This window comes from Gadus chalcogrammus, chromosome 1 (assembly GCF_026213295.1).
Source record: "Gadus chalcogrammus isolate NIFS_2021 chromosome 1, NIFS_Gcha_1.0, whole genome shotgun sequence".
NCBI classification, from domain to species: Eukaryota; Metazoa; Chordata; class Actinopteri; order Gadiformes; family Gadidae; genus Gadus; species Gadus chalcogrammus.
The window spans coordinates 26,216,129-26,229,944 of record NC_079412.1 but is presented as its reverse complement, the minus strand read 5'-3'; the positions used below and the strand labels follow the sequence as shown (position 1 = coordinate 26,229,944).

General features: G+C 44.5%; 1 protein-coding gene across 6 annotated transcripts in view; it reads right to left on the bottom strand.

Annotated features, from left to right (window-relative positions):
• Positions 1–13,816, bottom strand: part of prkcz (protein kinase C, zeta) — a 75,501-nt gene that overhangs the window by 17,639 nt on the left and 44,046 nt on the right. For 4 of the 6 annotated variants that reach the window (XM_056598637.1, XM_056598667.1, XM_056598658.1 and 1 more), the window contains 6 exons: positions 9,199–9,330; positions 8,188–8,275; positions 7,325–7,380; positions 6,801–7,001; positions 3,458–3,555; positions 2,277–2,363 (listed from right to left, as the gene is read on the bottom strand). In XM_056598637.1, the coding sequence (XP_056454612.1) occupies positions 2,277–2,363; positions 3,458–3,555; positions 6,801–7,001; positions 7,325–7,380; positions 8,188–8,275; positions 9,199–9,330 (662 nt within the window). Of the gene's footprint in view, positions 1–2,276; positions 2,364–3,457; positions 3,556–6,800; positions 7,002–7,324; positions 7,381–8,187; positions 8,276–9,198; positions 9,331–9,955; positions 10,500–13,816 lie in introns of those variants that run through there. The other 2 variants (XM_056598675.1, XM_056598644.1) reach the window with 2 other exon arrangements.

The window sequence follows — 13,816 nt, the reverse complement described above, 5'->3', positions numbered from 1 at the left end:
CTGAATCACTACAGAGAGAGAGGTACTCATATTGTCTATTTCTTTAAGCTATATACAGCTAAACCAACCAAACTAGAAATTTGAATATCTCAATCTGTTCTATTCTACTCTATTCTATTTTGTTTTTATCCCATTCCATTTATTCTAATCTGTCCTATTCCATCCTATTTATTTTATATTGTACTGCATTCAATACCACACTGTCTGTTCGACTCTATTCCATTCTGTTCCATTCTGTCAGTTCTATTCTGTACTTTACTGTCCCAGTCTACCCAGTCTATTCTATAGCAGTGTTGTAGCGAATTGTGCGTGGCAGTGTCTCAGATGTGGTCAGCAGCATAGATCTCCCACGGCCAATCCACCCCGTTTCCCTCCATGTCCCAGAGACGGGAGCCATGTTGGCTCCACTCCCCATTGGTTCCCCAGCTGGCGTGCGTCCGTGCCGGCTCCAGCCAACCCCCGGTTACTGGTACAGCTCCCCTAATGCCGGCTGACCGCCGTCCCCAGTGGAGACCTGGGGAGTACATAGAGCCGAGTGCTTCCCAGGCACTGCTCTTCACGACAGCGCTCATGAATATGTAGGACGGCTCCGGGTGATGATGGCGCTGCTTTGCATGCGCCCCGCGCCCGTCGGATCGCAGGGGCCCCGACGTGATGGGGGCCCCACCGGTGCCAGGCTTGATTTCGCTGCCTTTGATCCGGCATTCATCCACCAGCGCTGCGCACGCCGTGCGTGCCACGCGAAGTAGACAGGCGCCGATGAATTATGGGAGCTCGTTATCTGTTTTATTCCTTTTCGTTTTTTTCCTCCATGGCGGTGGTTCGTGGCGGCGGTGTGTTGAGTGCGGTGGCACGGATGAACGAGGCGCTGGGAAGGGACGTGTTGCTTGAACACCCCGGGTTCAAGGGCGCAGCGAGAGAGAGCGCCTTCGGTGGTGAAATGTAAACGCTGTACAGGCACCCCCCCCCCCCCCCCCTAGTCATCTGTCATCCAGGCAGAACATCTGCAGACAATAGAGACACGACTCCAGACTAAGCTGAAGGACACCTCCTCCACGCGCGGGAGGGAGACAGAATCAGCGTAGGAGGAGAAACGGCAAGGAGGGGAACATCACCAAAATGTGTTTCATCCCGAGCCATTATGGCGCACGCCCAGTGAGTCAATGGCCCACTCAGAAAACACACACACACACACTCACTCTTCCTCTTCTCCTGTTGTTGTTCCTTTTTGATTAGCCTACGCTGTTTTTAGTCATGGCAGCTCCGGTTGAAGCACACAGTGGCCATGTCAACTTAACCTCCCGAATCCAATCACCCAACCAAGCACCGGTCGGCCTCCTCCACACAGAGAGATCCCACGTTTTCATTTTCTACTTGATTGTTCAGCAGAGGAACGGATAGGATGTGAACAAGTGGCGGAGGAGGTTGGAGGGGCGGATGGGGGGGTGGTAGAGTTGTGGCAGACGGTTGCTAGGACAACCACATCTGAGGTCTGGACAGCGGGACATCCAGAGAGAAATGTTCTGGTGTCTCTGTGTCTGCTGCGCTTTTCGCCAGGCCATCGTTCTTAGATGTGAGGGCGTGAGGGTTAGATAAGGATTGAGAAAACGTGACAATAGTGGTGTCCAGTAAAGCAGTATAAATGCTTTTTTAAAGTGCCTAAGTAGTTATTTGGAGTATCTGTGCTTTACTTCAGTTTGCCGTTTTTCTTTTGCTTTCACTTTCATCATTTATTATTTTCTCCAATTTACATGGACTGACGGTGACTGATCGCGAAATAATTGTCTTATCATGCTAATGGGATATCCACACAGACTTCTGTACTTTAAAGCATGTTTTGTATGTGTGGTGAAACCGCTGAGGCACATCCGCACAAATAAGAGTTTGCTGGAAAATCCCAACTGCATGTACATTAGCTAAAGCGCAGGCTGCACCACAACTCATCCTCCTCCTCCACCAGTGGTGTATACTATATATCTATAGTGGATGACTACAGAGACAAGTACCTGTGATCATATCTACGGCTAATGTCCACCTGTGAACTTTTTATCTTTTTCTTACTAAGTTTTGATACTCAAGTACATTTGAATCCAAAGTAAATTTAATATTTGTATGTAACATCACTTTTACTCAAGCGATTTGCATACTTAAATTTGTAATACTACCGTAAATGTCACTTTCTTAGATCTACAATTTTAGGAAGTCATTTCAGGGAGTAATTAAAGAGCGCTTCAAGTGACTTTTCGGAGCTCTCGTCGATGTTTGAATGATTTTACCGAGCGTGTTCCTCTGGAAGTTTCCGTTGCCGCTGCATGTGAAACATCAGATCTCCTCCGTTCACGTACTCGATGACGAGAAACAACCTGCAAAACACAAACACACAATATAATACAAAACAATTCACAATGAGTCAATCCTCGACTTCCTTGTGTGGGAACTCCAATCCCTGAGTAGGCTGCCTAGCCCCAACCTGCTCATTAACACATCTGGACGAGTGGTTGAGCAGTCCGTCAACTGGGAAAGCGGCACATGGCCATACATTTGAAAGACGACAGAATTCGTAATTAAGTAATTTTATAAATAAATAGCATTATTTGTGCTAAAACATTACAACTTTTATTGTTTTTCTTTATATTTTTATTATTATTTATGTTTTAACAAACGACTAGGTGAATCTTTACTGACCTCGGCCTGAATGCTGCATAGTGTTATGCTCAGCATATCTCATGCATGCGCTCTATTTAATTTCCACTTTTGTGAGATGGGGGGCTCAAAGTGCTGATGTGTCTCGAGAGAGAGGCTAAATTCGCCCAGCTGTTTAAATCAGGTGATACAGCGCAACAATGCCCCCTAGTGACTCAGCTAAGTTACACATTTCCTAAGATAACACTGTTACGCTCCAGAAGGCCTACCCAACGACCCTACTCTTACCCTAACCCTCAACAAAACATCACATTATTACATAAGAGCACTTTAATAGTAAATACTATATTCGGTATGGCAGAAGGATGCGCTTTCAATAAACTAGTAGCAAACATCCACTGCATGTGCTTCTTGAAAAGCAATGCAACACACTGACAGTATCAGGAATTAGACATTTTAGAGAGGGTTGTTGTCGGGGGTCGGGTGAGTGTATGTGGCATATTTTATGTTAAGGCAGATATTTGCCATGGCTTATCACTAGTCTGTGTTGGAGGGGGAGGGGGGGGCAGAGACAAAGCCATCAACAGAATTGTATGGGTACACACTACACAACACTAAAAGGCACATACTTTGAGAATCCGTCTCAATGCATTGGTTTGATAACATTGACAAACAGTTGTTTCAAAGAATGTCTCCATTGCCCGTTGTGCTTCTGGTTTTGCTGGATCAATGGATCTAGTTCTGAGTACTGCTGTTGAATGGCAGGCACCAGGGCTCTCTGTTTGGTCCTCTGCATTTTCTGTCCGCCACTTACCGGCTCTCGGTCTGGAAGCAGGAGTGGAGGCCGACTAGGAAGGGGTTGGTAGACGCCTGCTCAAACACGTGCTTCTCTGTCTGCACCCAGTCAATATCCTGGTGGATGAGAGAGAGAGAGAGAGAGAGAGAGAGAGAGAGAGAGAGAGAGAGAGAGAGAGAGAGAGAGAGAGAAGGGGGGGGGGACCCAGACAGACATACTGAGAAACGACCTAAACAATCGATATGTCTGATCAATACAGCACTACAGCGGCCCTTGAGACACGGGTAGACAAACACACAAGGAGACGGACCCTGCCACGCACGACGACATCTGTTCAGAGCCAGGCGCCAAGTCTGCACAACTTTAAAATATGTATTGACAGGCATTTGTATATATATATATATATATATATATATATATATATATATATATATATATATATATATACTATATATCATGTCCAGAAACTTGGTTCCTTGATGGTCAAAACAAATGTGCTAGCCAATTTCGCAGTCCACTACTGAAGCTAGCTACAGAGCTACTGCGGCTATCAACGGCTTCTGGTACTAGGAATAGCTTCTGGTGAACGCTTGAAAGCTCCTGAAACAAGCTACACAGCTCCTGGTGCTAGAAATGACTTGTGGTATTATTAAAGGTACCTTGAGCTCATGAAACTAGCTGCATATCTTTTTGGGGGACTGCAGTGACTCTTGAGGATAATGACACAAATAAGGAAGCCCTCTCTCACTAGCTGAGTGCAGTGCTCCTCTGAAACACTGTTGTAGGGGGAGCTTTGGCTTGTGTTAAAAAGGGTTAGTTTGTGCTTTTAATCTCGTAAACACTGTTGCCACCAAAGCTACGAGGCAGGGTTTAGCCTCAGGCAGTAAGATCCCCCCCCGATTTGAGACACTCAGTATTTTGACGGTCTGTAAATGTTTAATGCTAATTATGAATATTATGTATCTTAGCTTCCCTCCTTGCTACGTCTCGGGATTATTATTTTTGTGTAAATTCAGACCTCCTGTGGTCTACTTGATGGGTACAATGGTCAGTGTTTGGACACTTTCTAATTCTTTCCTATGTAGTAACTTGAATAATTGCCGCATTTTTCTGACTGAAGAAGAATGTTTTCGCCGGTTTCTATGGAGCCTCCCACTGGGTACGTTTGATGCAAGGCTTCAGCCTACAAAGTCAATAAATAATTCACCTTATATGCACAAATAATACCATGAATTAATTAATCCAATGTCCTATGACAACATTGCTTTAACTAAAGTTTTAGCTCTACAGCCGTCCTCCATAACCTTTCTGTTATTGTGGCCCTGTATTCAAATGTGAAATATTTTCGCAGGCAGTTTATTTTTTTCAATACACAGCAAATGAAGGGCCATTATTAAGAATGAAAGGTGGATTATAACAGTTGGACAAATCGACAATAACAGTCACACGGTTTTCAAACGTTATAACAGCATCAGACGTATGCTTATTCTGCTGTGTTAATCTCACTAAAGAATGAAACAAGAAAACAAGTAAGTTAAACTAGTTAATTTATCTTTGTCTATGTCTATCTTTTATCTTTGTAATTGTTTTTTTCAGTTGTATGTAGCACACATCTATGAACCACAACAAAGAGTGCTAATGATGTTCCCGGATCTCTGGTCCATATGAGGTCAATAAGGATGTTGGGAAGTGCTTCACGTTAAGTAAACACAAAGTTAACACAAACTACTGCATTGGGTGTCCAAGGGCGATGCCCTACGCACATTCATACTTCATTTGGGCAACTATATTTGTCTGATGACACCCAAGTGCTGATTGGGCAATTAAATGTAATAAGTTACCGAACAAATTAATGTAAAAATTGTTACAGAACATATTACAATTTTCTGCCAGTAAAAAAAGATATTGGGCAGTTTTTGTGGAATTTATCATTTATTTTTGGCATGATTTCTAAACTCTGCGGCCTGGCGGCCAATGGCTCATAGCCACTGGTTGAGAACCTATGCTCTAGAGGTTTTTAACCCCACACTCGATTATTTTATTGCAGACCTGAAATGTGTTTTTGAGTAATAATCTATTTGAGTAATAACATTTGAAATACTATGGTATCTGAAATACTATGGTATGGTATCTCTGAAATTTCAGTCGGTTTAGATTTACAGCGGTGTATTTCTTAATGGTTTATCAGTTGAACTGTAGCCCCATCTAGTGGATAGAAACAGGATGAAAGGAAAAACTCTCGGATGAAATCCCCTTACTCACAGCCTTGCCCCTAATCAGATTTATTGATGTGCTCTGGTTGTGAAAGTAGGTGTTAAGCCGTGTTCAAGGTTTTTTGTTAGATAGAAAAGCCTTCACTAAACTGAAGTAGCTGAAATACATATTTGCTGAATGGCTGAAATACACATTTGTCTTCATCCAATTTGTTGAAGGACATTATAATTACTTTTTGAATTGGCATCGCTAATCAAGTGATTTTCCTTTCCTCTGCCAGTCCACACACTTACACTAAACTTCAGGACGATAGAAAATGATAATAATGATGTTTGGTCTAGTAGTGACCAAAACACATACCTCGGCCCTAGCAACACTAACCCTGAACCTTAATAAACAGGAAACTACAGCAAAGTACGAGAGAGAGATGCTCCCGCCTAGCTTGCGTTGTGAACGTGACAGAGATTGAAATGGCTTTTCTTATTCAGCTGAAAAAAACAAACGTGTTTGATAGCAGGAACACAAGCTTTATGATTCATTACATTGAAGAGATCATGGCATCCTATTAATATTCCGATTGGTGGGTGAATCCATTAATGAGCTCCACATGGAGGGGTTTCCGCGTTCCACTTGTAAAGATGACTCAATTCATTTCAGTTGAAGTGTTTTGTATAAAAAACTGATCTCTTCTCCTCTCTCCCCTCCCCTTCCTGAGTCCTCCTCTCCTCCATCATTCCTTCCTTCCTTCCGAAGCTTCTTTTCTGTACCTCGAAATGAGCTCATGCTGCTCCTTTTCTCCTCAAGTCATGTCACTCCTTGGCTAACCTTCTCACTGCATCTTACTTTGTGTCGTCATTCTTTCATTCTTTCTTTCTTTATTTATTTCGTGTTAGAAGTCAGTCAGACTCTATTGGATGAATATGTTGAAAAATAAAAACTCACTTCAAATAATTACATTGGGCTGAAAAAGTCCTTGGTGCATCGCGGGATTTAGTGCACCATACACCAGATTTGAACACTACAGAAAGCAATACAAAACGGTACCAAAATGATTTCCCCTTCCCACTTCCTGTGCTCGTGGTCTTGTGTATAGCCGTGAGCGCGGTCTCGTGTGCGGTCTCGTGTGGGCTCTCGTGGGATGTCTCACCTCGTCGTCGTGCACCAGCTCCTTCTTCACCACCTTCATGGCGTACACCTGGTCGCTCTTCTTCAGGCGCACCAGGAGCACCTTGGCGTAGCTGCCCCGCCCGATCACCCGCACCAGGTCGAAGTGGGCCAGGCCCAGCGCCTGCTCCTGCTGGTGGCTGAGGGTGATGCCCCCCATCCCCTCCACCACCGCCTTCATGTCCTGGGGAGGGAATGGGGAAAGGGGGGGGGTATTCAAACTCTATTGTAAAGAACGAATCAACCCGATTCGGCCATAGAAAGATAAAACGAAGGAATCATATCTTGGCTTCTGTTGCGATTTAAGTGTGTTTTCATACTCTGTGGAAGGCCTACTCTATCCGGGTCATGGGAAAGGATGTGTATCAGTACAATTCTTGTTAGATGTTTTTATGAATAAGATGAATAGCATTATTTCTCTCCAAATGTTACTGGATTTCTAATCCGACCCATTTAAAAAACAAAATAAAACGTAGTTCCCAAATTACAAACCAGAATATTCCTTACCTCTGTGTCTGCATTCTCTGTTTTATCCACTGTGCGATTGTGCGGTATAAGCGATACTGTTAACACAAAGCATGAATACAAAACAAAATGTACTTAAATTTCATGTCCTTCAAGTCAATCAGCATTTCAAGAAAACAAAACAAATGTGTGCAGGTCGATCTACAGCCAAATTAATCCCTAACCAGAATGGCAGATATGTTAAACAGTCACATTTCTTTGCAGCTTTAAGACTGTTTTAATTCTCATTTTGGCCAGCAGAGGGGAGTCTAATGCATATTCTCCGTTTAGGGTACTGGCACCGACCTACACCACACAGGAAATCGCTTGACATTCAATTCAGCGTTTTTATTTGGGGGAGGCAGGGGTGTAACTTGGTGTTCATTTTATATTTCAAGATGGAATAGAATAAAGGGTGTTTATAAATGAATGATAGATGGAGGATAAATCCATTGCACTGCAAGGCAAGGCATCAGTTCAGTTAACTGTCATAATCTCTATGTCTCTATTTTGTACTATTGCTTCTAAGACAAAACAGCTCTAACTTTCTTCAGTAACTCCAGTTTGTTTTATATTACCAAAATGAGTCAGCTTTCTTAAAGATCACTAAAACTAAAACAAAATAAAACCAAACCAAACTAATCAAAAATAGACCAAACCAAACCAAATGCAACTCAATTGAAGTAAACCGAACCAAACTAAACTATAGTAGGCTGAACCAAACTAAACTATAGTAGGCTGAACCAAACCAAACCAAACCAAACTAAACTAAACATTGTCTTTGCCAAAGCAAAGACAACGCATTAGTTCAACATCTGCTCCCCTCATACATAAAACCCAGCCTTCGCCCAGCCCCCAGCCCTCACCCTTGTTGTCGTCAGAGTCATCGGGTGCGGGGTCCACCTCCTGGATCTGCTGGTCTGTGGGGGGCTCCTGGGATGGCATGACTGGATCCTGGAGGGGGGAGAGGGGCCCCCGAGGGAACAGGGACCCCAGCAGGGCTCCGGTGAGACGACAGAGAGCATAGTAGCAAGTCATCCTCTAGGCCACGGGGCCTGGGGGAGAGAGAAGAGGCTCCTCTCTCTCTCTTTAGCTCACATGTGTAAATGAAGTCACCGGGGGAATACAGCTGAATCGCGCATGTGTCCGTGTGGGAATGAGTGTCTTTCTGTGTGTGAGTGTGTGTCAGTTTGTGTCGTTCTGTGAATGAGTATCTTTCTGTGTGTGTGTGTGTGTGTGTGTGTGTGTGTGTGTGTGTGTGTGTGTGTGTGTGTGTGTGTGTGTGTGTGTGTGTGTGTGTGTGTGTGTGTGTGTGTGTGTGTTTGTCTGTGTGTGTTTGTCTGTGTTTGAATGAGTGTCCTTCAGTGTGTGCCTGTGTGAGTGTGTGTGTCTGAGTGTCATTCTGTGTGTGTGTGTGAGTGTGTGTGTGTGTGTGTGATCTTCATTGATTGTGTGCGGGGGTTTGACTCGGCCAACAGTGTCTTGGTTTGAGTAGAGAGTGATTAAAACTTGGAAAGGTTCCTCTGGAAGGCATCCCAAAGGTCAGGCCCCTACACTCGTGAGAGGGGTTGATCACTGTATTGTCAACTGTATTTATCAGTAGCAACCTTCCAGGATAGGCCAGGTTGCTCAGGGTTGGCCAATCAACGGACCAAAGAAGGAGGGTCAACCTAATCTAAACTGACTGGGTCTGGTCTCTTGTATGTTATGTCATCGTCATAGCGATGGAAGGGTAATGTTTTCCAAATTTCCCATAAAAAAAATAAATGCAACCAACCAGTGAAATCCATTTGGAACCATTTTGAGACAGTCTAAAACTGAATTTTTACCCAGACACCTGCTTCACCAGAGCTGGTGCTGTAGTCACTGCCACTCACCATAAGCTTTTGGCAGGTCTGAGGGATGAGTTTGTGACAGCGCTTATGGACCAGCAGTTTGCAGTTGATACACTTGTATCCCTGCCTCCCAAGCCCCCATATCCTTTCACTGCAGTGGCCACAGTACGCCTTCTGGAGGGGAGGGACACAGCACAGAGAACGACAGGGAGGTTCAATGTCAGTATCAAACAGCAGACACCTGCTCTTGGCAGACAATATGGCAGCAGCGTTGTTATTGATGAGTCACTGTGAGTAGTCAAGCAAGAAAAATTGTTGGTTTGAATTAGCGATGCACGATTAATCCAATCGCAATCGCAATATTGTCCACAATAATCGCTATATGACTTTTTCCCCAAAACGTGCAGCACTAGTTTGAATCTACGGTTGGAAATAGCATCGTCCAGACGTGAAAAGGTCTGCTACTCATAAAGAACAGACCACTGAAACGAATGCTGTAGATGACCAATCAGACTTGAGTGTTCAACAAATCCATGTAATAACAGCTAGATAGGGGGGCAGGAAGGAGTAGAGGTTAGGGGGTAACATACATAAGTGGCAAGGTTCACGTTCTAACTAACCCTTGAGCCAGAAGACCCCTACCTGCTGAATGCATCTAAAGACATCATGGTATACACTAAGTATAATAAAGAGATAAGTATATAGGAAAGAGGTCGATAGCTTTGATATACTGAGGAAAAAGTAATTAATTGCTTTGATGTGACTAATTGGCTAATAGACCGATCCAATTAATACATACATTTGGGTTTTTTGGGCTTTGCATCTTTGCTGAACGTAATGACCTGGAAGGCCTGATGCTTTTGTTCTGGAAAGGGATGACATTGAACAGCGTTGGATTCGACTCAGCCTTGGGAAACACCCCGCTAAAATTAGGTAATGTGCTGTTATCTAAACGTCTTGGTGACTCTTTGTCATCATCTATGGAAGAAAAACAGAAGTGACTTCACAATGTAATCACAAAGAAAACAACAGGATCAGCTGACCGTGGAATAAATTAAAATATTACGCTAAATCCTTCCATCAATAATGTATAATCTTTGGTTCCCAAATAAACAGAACATGAAGCAGAATTATCAATCATAAATAGCACCAATTAATTTGCTTTAGTTCCCCCCAAAACACAGTTAAGCCTCTAGAGGGCAGCAAAGACCCCAAAAAAACAGTCAAGTGCGCGGTTACTATTTCTGTTTGCTGTTGTCCCAGTTTGAGTGAGCGGGGTACTCCACGGCCGCAGTGTATTATACTTCAGCCTTTCTCCTGCACTTTGAAAAAACCTTGACCTCCTTCATAGTTTGGCTACGAGGAGCTATAGTTCCTTTTCGGGAACGCCTCTTTTTCTTTTGTCCTGGGGAGAGAGACGGTGGGGGGGGGGGTTCCCTTCCCCTCATTCCCATGGGGGGGGGGGGGGGGGGTGAACTTGACTCTGCGTTGCATAAGTCAGAGTTTCCGACTAACTGTCCTCAAACGTAACCAACGACCCCCCGTCCCCCGTCCCCCGTCCCCCGTCCCCCGCCGTGCCTTCCCTCTCGAAGCACGGGTGAACAAAGGGCCGCCGTCCGAAACTCTGTTGCCATGGCGATGCTCTATAGGAGAGATCAAAGCACTCTTAAGTTTCCCCCCCCCCCTCCTCCAATCAAAAGGAAGGAAGGAAGGCAGCGACAGAAGAAATCATGAATAAGTGAAAGTATTTTGTCTGCACAACACATCGCCTGGCTGGTGGAGAGTCAGTGGTTGAGATATAAGTTGTTTGCTCTTATTACAAGAATACATGGCGCCATGACACATGCTGTTCAAGGTCTCTGTTAGCTGACTGTTAGCTCTCTGTGGACGCTCTGTTAGCTGACTACTAGCTCTCTGATAGCTCTCTGTTAGCGCTATGCTAGCTGAATGTTAGCTCTCAGATAGCTCATTGTTAGCTGACTGTTAGCTTTCTGTTGACTCTCTGTTAGCTGACTGTTAGCTCTCTGCTAGCTCTCCTTTAGCTGACTGTTAGCTCTCTGTGGCATCTCTGTTAGCGCTATGTTAGCTGACGGTTAGCTCTCCCACCTACTCTCTGTTAGCTGACTGTTAGCTCACTGTAGCTGACTGTTAGCACTATGTTAGCTGACTGTTAGCGCCTGGTTAGCTGACTGATAGTTATCTGCTATTAAACTTGTTTAGATAAGATACAATCCATTATCAAGTTAACCAAGACAGACCAAACACACACACACACACCCACTAACAAGATATTCCAATTGATGTTATACAAAATAATGATACGAACAGAACACCATTGTCCAGGGCAACATCCACTGCTATCAGTGGCACCATCTTGTTCTTGGGTCTGGGTACTTAAACCAGGAGCGTCTTTGTCTCGCTGCCCTTTTACTTCAAGCCCTTATTGTCCTCCTTAAAGGTTCACCATCATCTTGGTCTCTCTCTCAGAGCAGCTGATGCTTATACGACGAGAGATAAAACCTCCTCACCTTCAGTGGACACTACACTCAGGACATCACACCAGGGGGCGTGCGGATTAAACACCTCCGTCACTCAGTATTTTATATTTTATTTATTTTCTAAAGGGTGCCTTTGAGTGCCGTGCCAGACCGAAGTCAGACACAAACACAGCCTGTGATTCTCACAGGCTCAGGGGGCAGTTTGTACCAGCTAGTGGCTGGCTTTCCTCTGAACTCTCTCACCCTTGGTTGCTTCAATGCAAGGCTCTGTGAAGCAAGGTTTGAAGTTTTAAAAGCATGAAACAAAGGTTGTGATTGAGGGTTTCTGGTCAGTTGATATCTTCGCGCTAGGTGATGTCATGTGGCTTATTTTTGGAATTCTGGAAACGGCTATTGCTACATTACCCTGGATGGGAGCAGTTAAGGTATTGAGGTGCTCAGTAAGGGTTTGGATATTGGTTAGTTGGCTTGCTGGAACTAGTATTTCTGTTACTAGCTTTTATATTACTGGCCCTTTCAAAGTATCACTTAATGGCTTTAGTAAAATTCGACAACATTGAGCTGTTCTCCATCCAGGAAACATAAGGATCAGAGGAGGAGGAGTAGGGCTGCTGAAAATACTTGCGCTCTTTGCAGATGATGTGATATTATTGACTGTCTGAACATGACTTCAACATTAACAGTGAGTCACTGCTGCCCATAACGGAAATGTAGCACGGAAAAGTGTAAAAGACTGCTATTATTATGGTCCAGTTCGATGGGCTGGGCTGGCTCATGGTAGTGTCTGGGTAATGATATGTATTAGTTTACCGGTGTATGCGGTTGGGTCCACTGCCTGCCTGTAGGTCATCCTTGAGCAGGATGTCCCAACCCCTACCTGCTTCATGAAGACATTTGTGGTACTCTTGCACCGTGTCAATATAGAAGCAATTAACTTTGGAAGACTAGGAATTAAGTATAAATATAACTCTTAATAGTAATTATCCTTTTTTTTAAAGATACATATATTTGACTGATAAATTGCTTAGAATAAAAAATTTTCAGAGTACAAATTGTATTCTGCCGAGTGCGGCTATAAGGGTTAAAGGTAGAATGGTTTTCCATACCCCCGCTGAAGAATCGCCCACATGAGGCCAGCAGGGGTCCAGGGATGTGAGCGGACCTCACAAGAGAGGGATGGGGGTAGGTGGAGGTGGGGGGGGGGGGGGGGGAGTCGTGGTCCTGTACAAAAGCATCTTTCTTCTGCTGCTGCTACAGTGAGTCTGAGCCCGGAAGAGCTACGGAATGGAGGGAGGGAGGGAGGGAGGGAGGGAGGGGGGGAGAGGGGGGGGTGGAGTGATGTGGGGAGGAAGGGGGATAGATTAAGAGAGGGTGGGCGAGGGAGGTAGGGTGTGGATGGAGTTATGGGGAAGGGAGGGAGAGGGATTGACTGAGAGTGAGGGAGGGAGGGAGTGGAGAAGAGGAGATGGAGGGCATCAAAAGAGCAAAGGGAGAGAGATTGAGAGAAGAAGGGGTGATGTATGGAATGGGGTTGAGAGGTAAAGAAAAGAGGAAAGAAAGAAAGAAAGAAAGAAAGAAAGAAAGAAAGAAAGAAAGAAAGAAAGAAAGAAGGCAAGCCGGACCTACTTCTCTTCGGGCTCATTTATATGCTGATGATGAAAACACAGTACTTCAAGAGACCAAACACTCCAGCACCACAGATAGAAAGCACCCATACACAGAGAAGGTCTTCACTTTTACACTTTACCTTGACAGCATAAGCAATGCACCTATAGCACCAGTGACTTGACAAAAAAAAGTTGTTACATAATCTATATAAAAAAACAACAACCGTTGGCTGAAAAATGTGCATCGTCAACGCTAGGTGAATCAAAACTGATGTTTACTCGTTTCTAGAACCAGTCAGCTGTTACCTTGTTCAGTAGGTCCTCATGTCTGAGCCGAGTTATTCAATGTGTCCAGGGGGATGGCATGATGCCAGCCGAGCTCGGGCTGCACGTTGCGTTAGCCTACCCCTGCCTATCGACGCTACGTCTCAGAGCTAATCGATGACGCATGGGCGTATAATGGAAACGGCAAGCAAAGTCAGCAGATATACACTGAAGCACTCTGCTCAGACACTAGCTGCCCGGGGAGATGGTGGATGCATACACACGCAGATC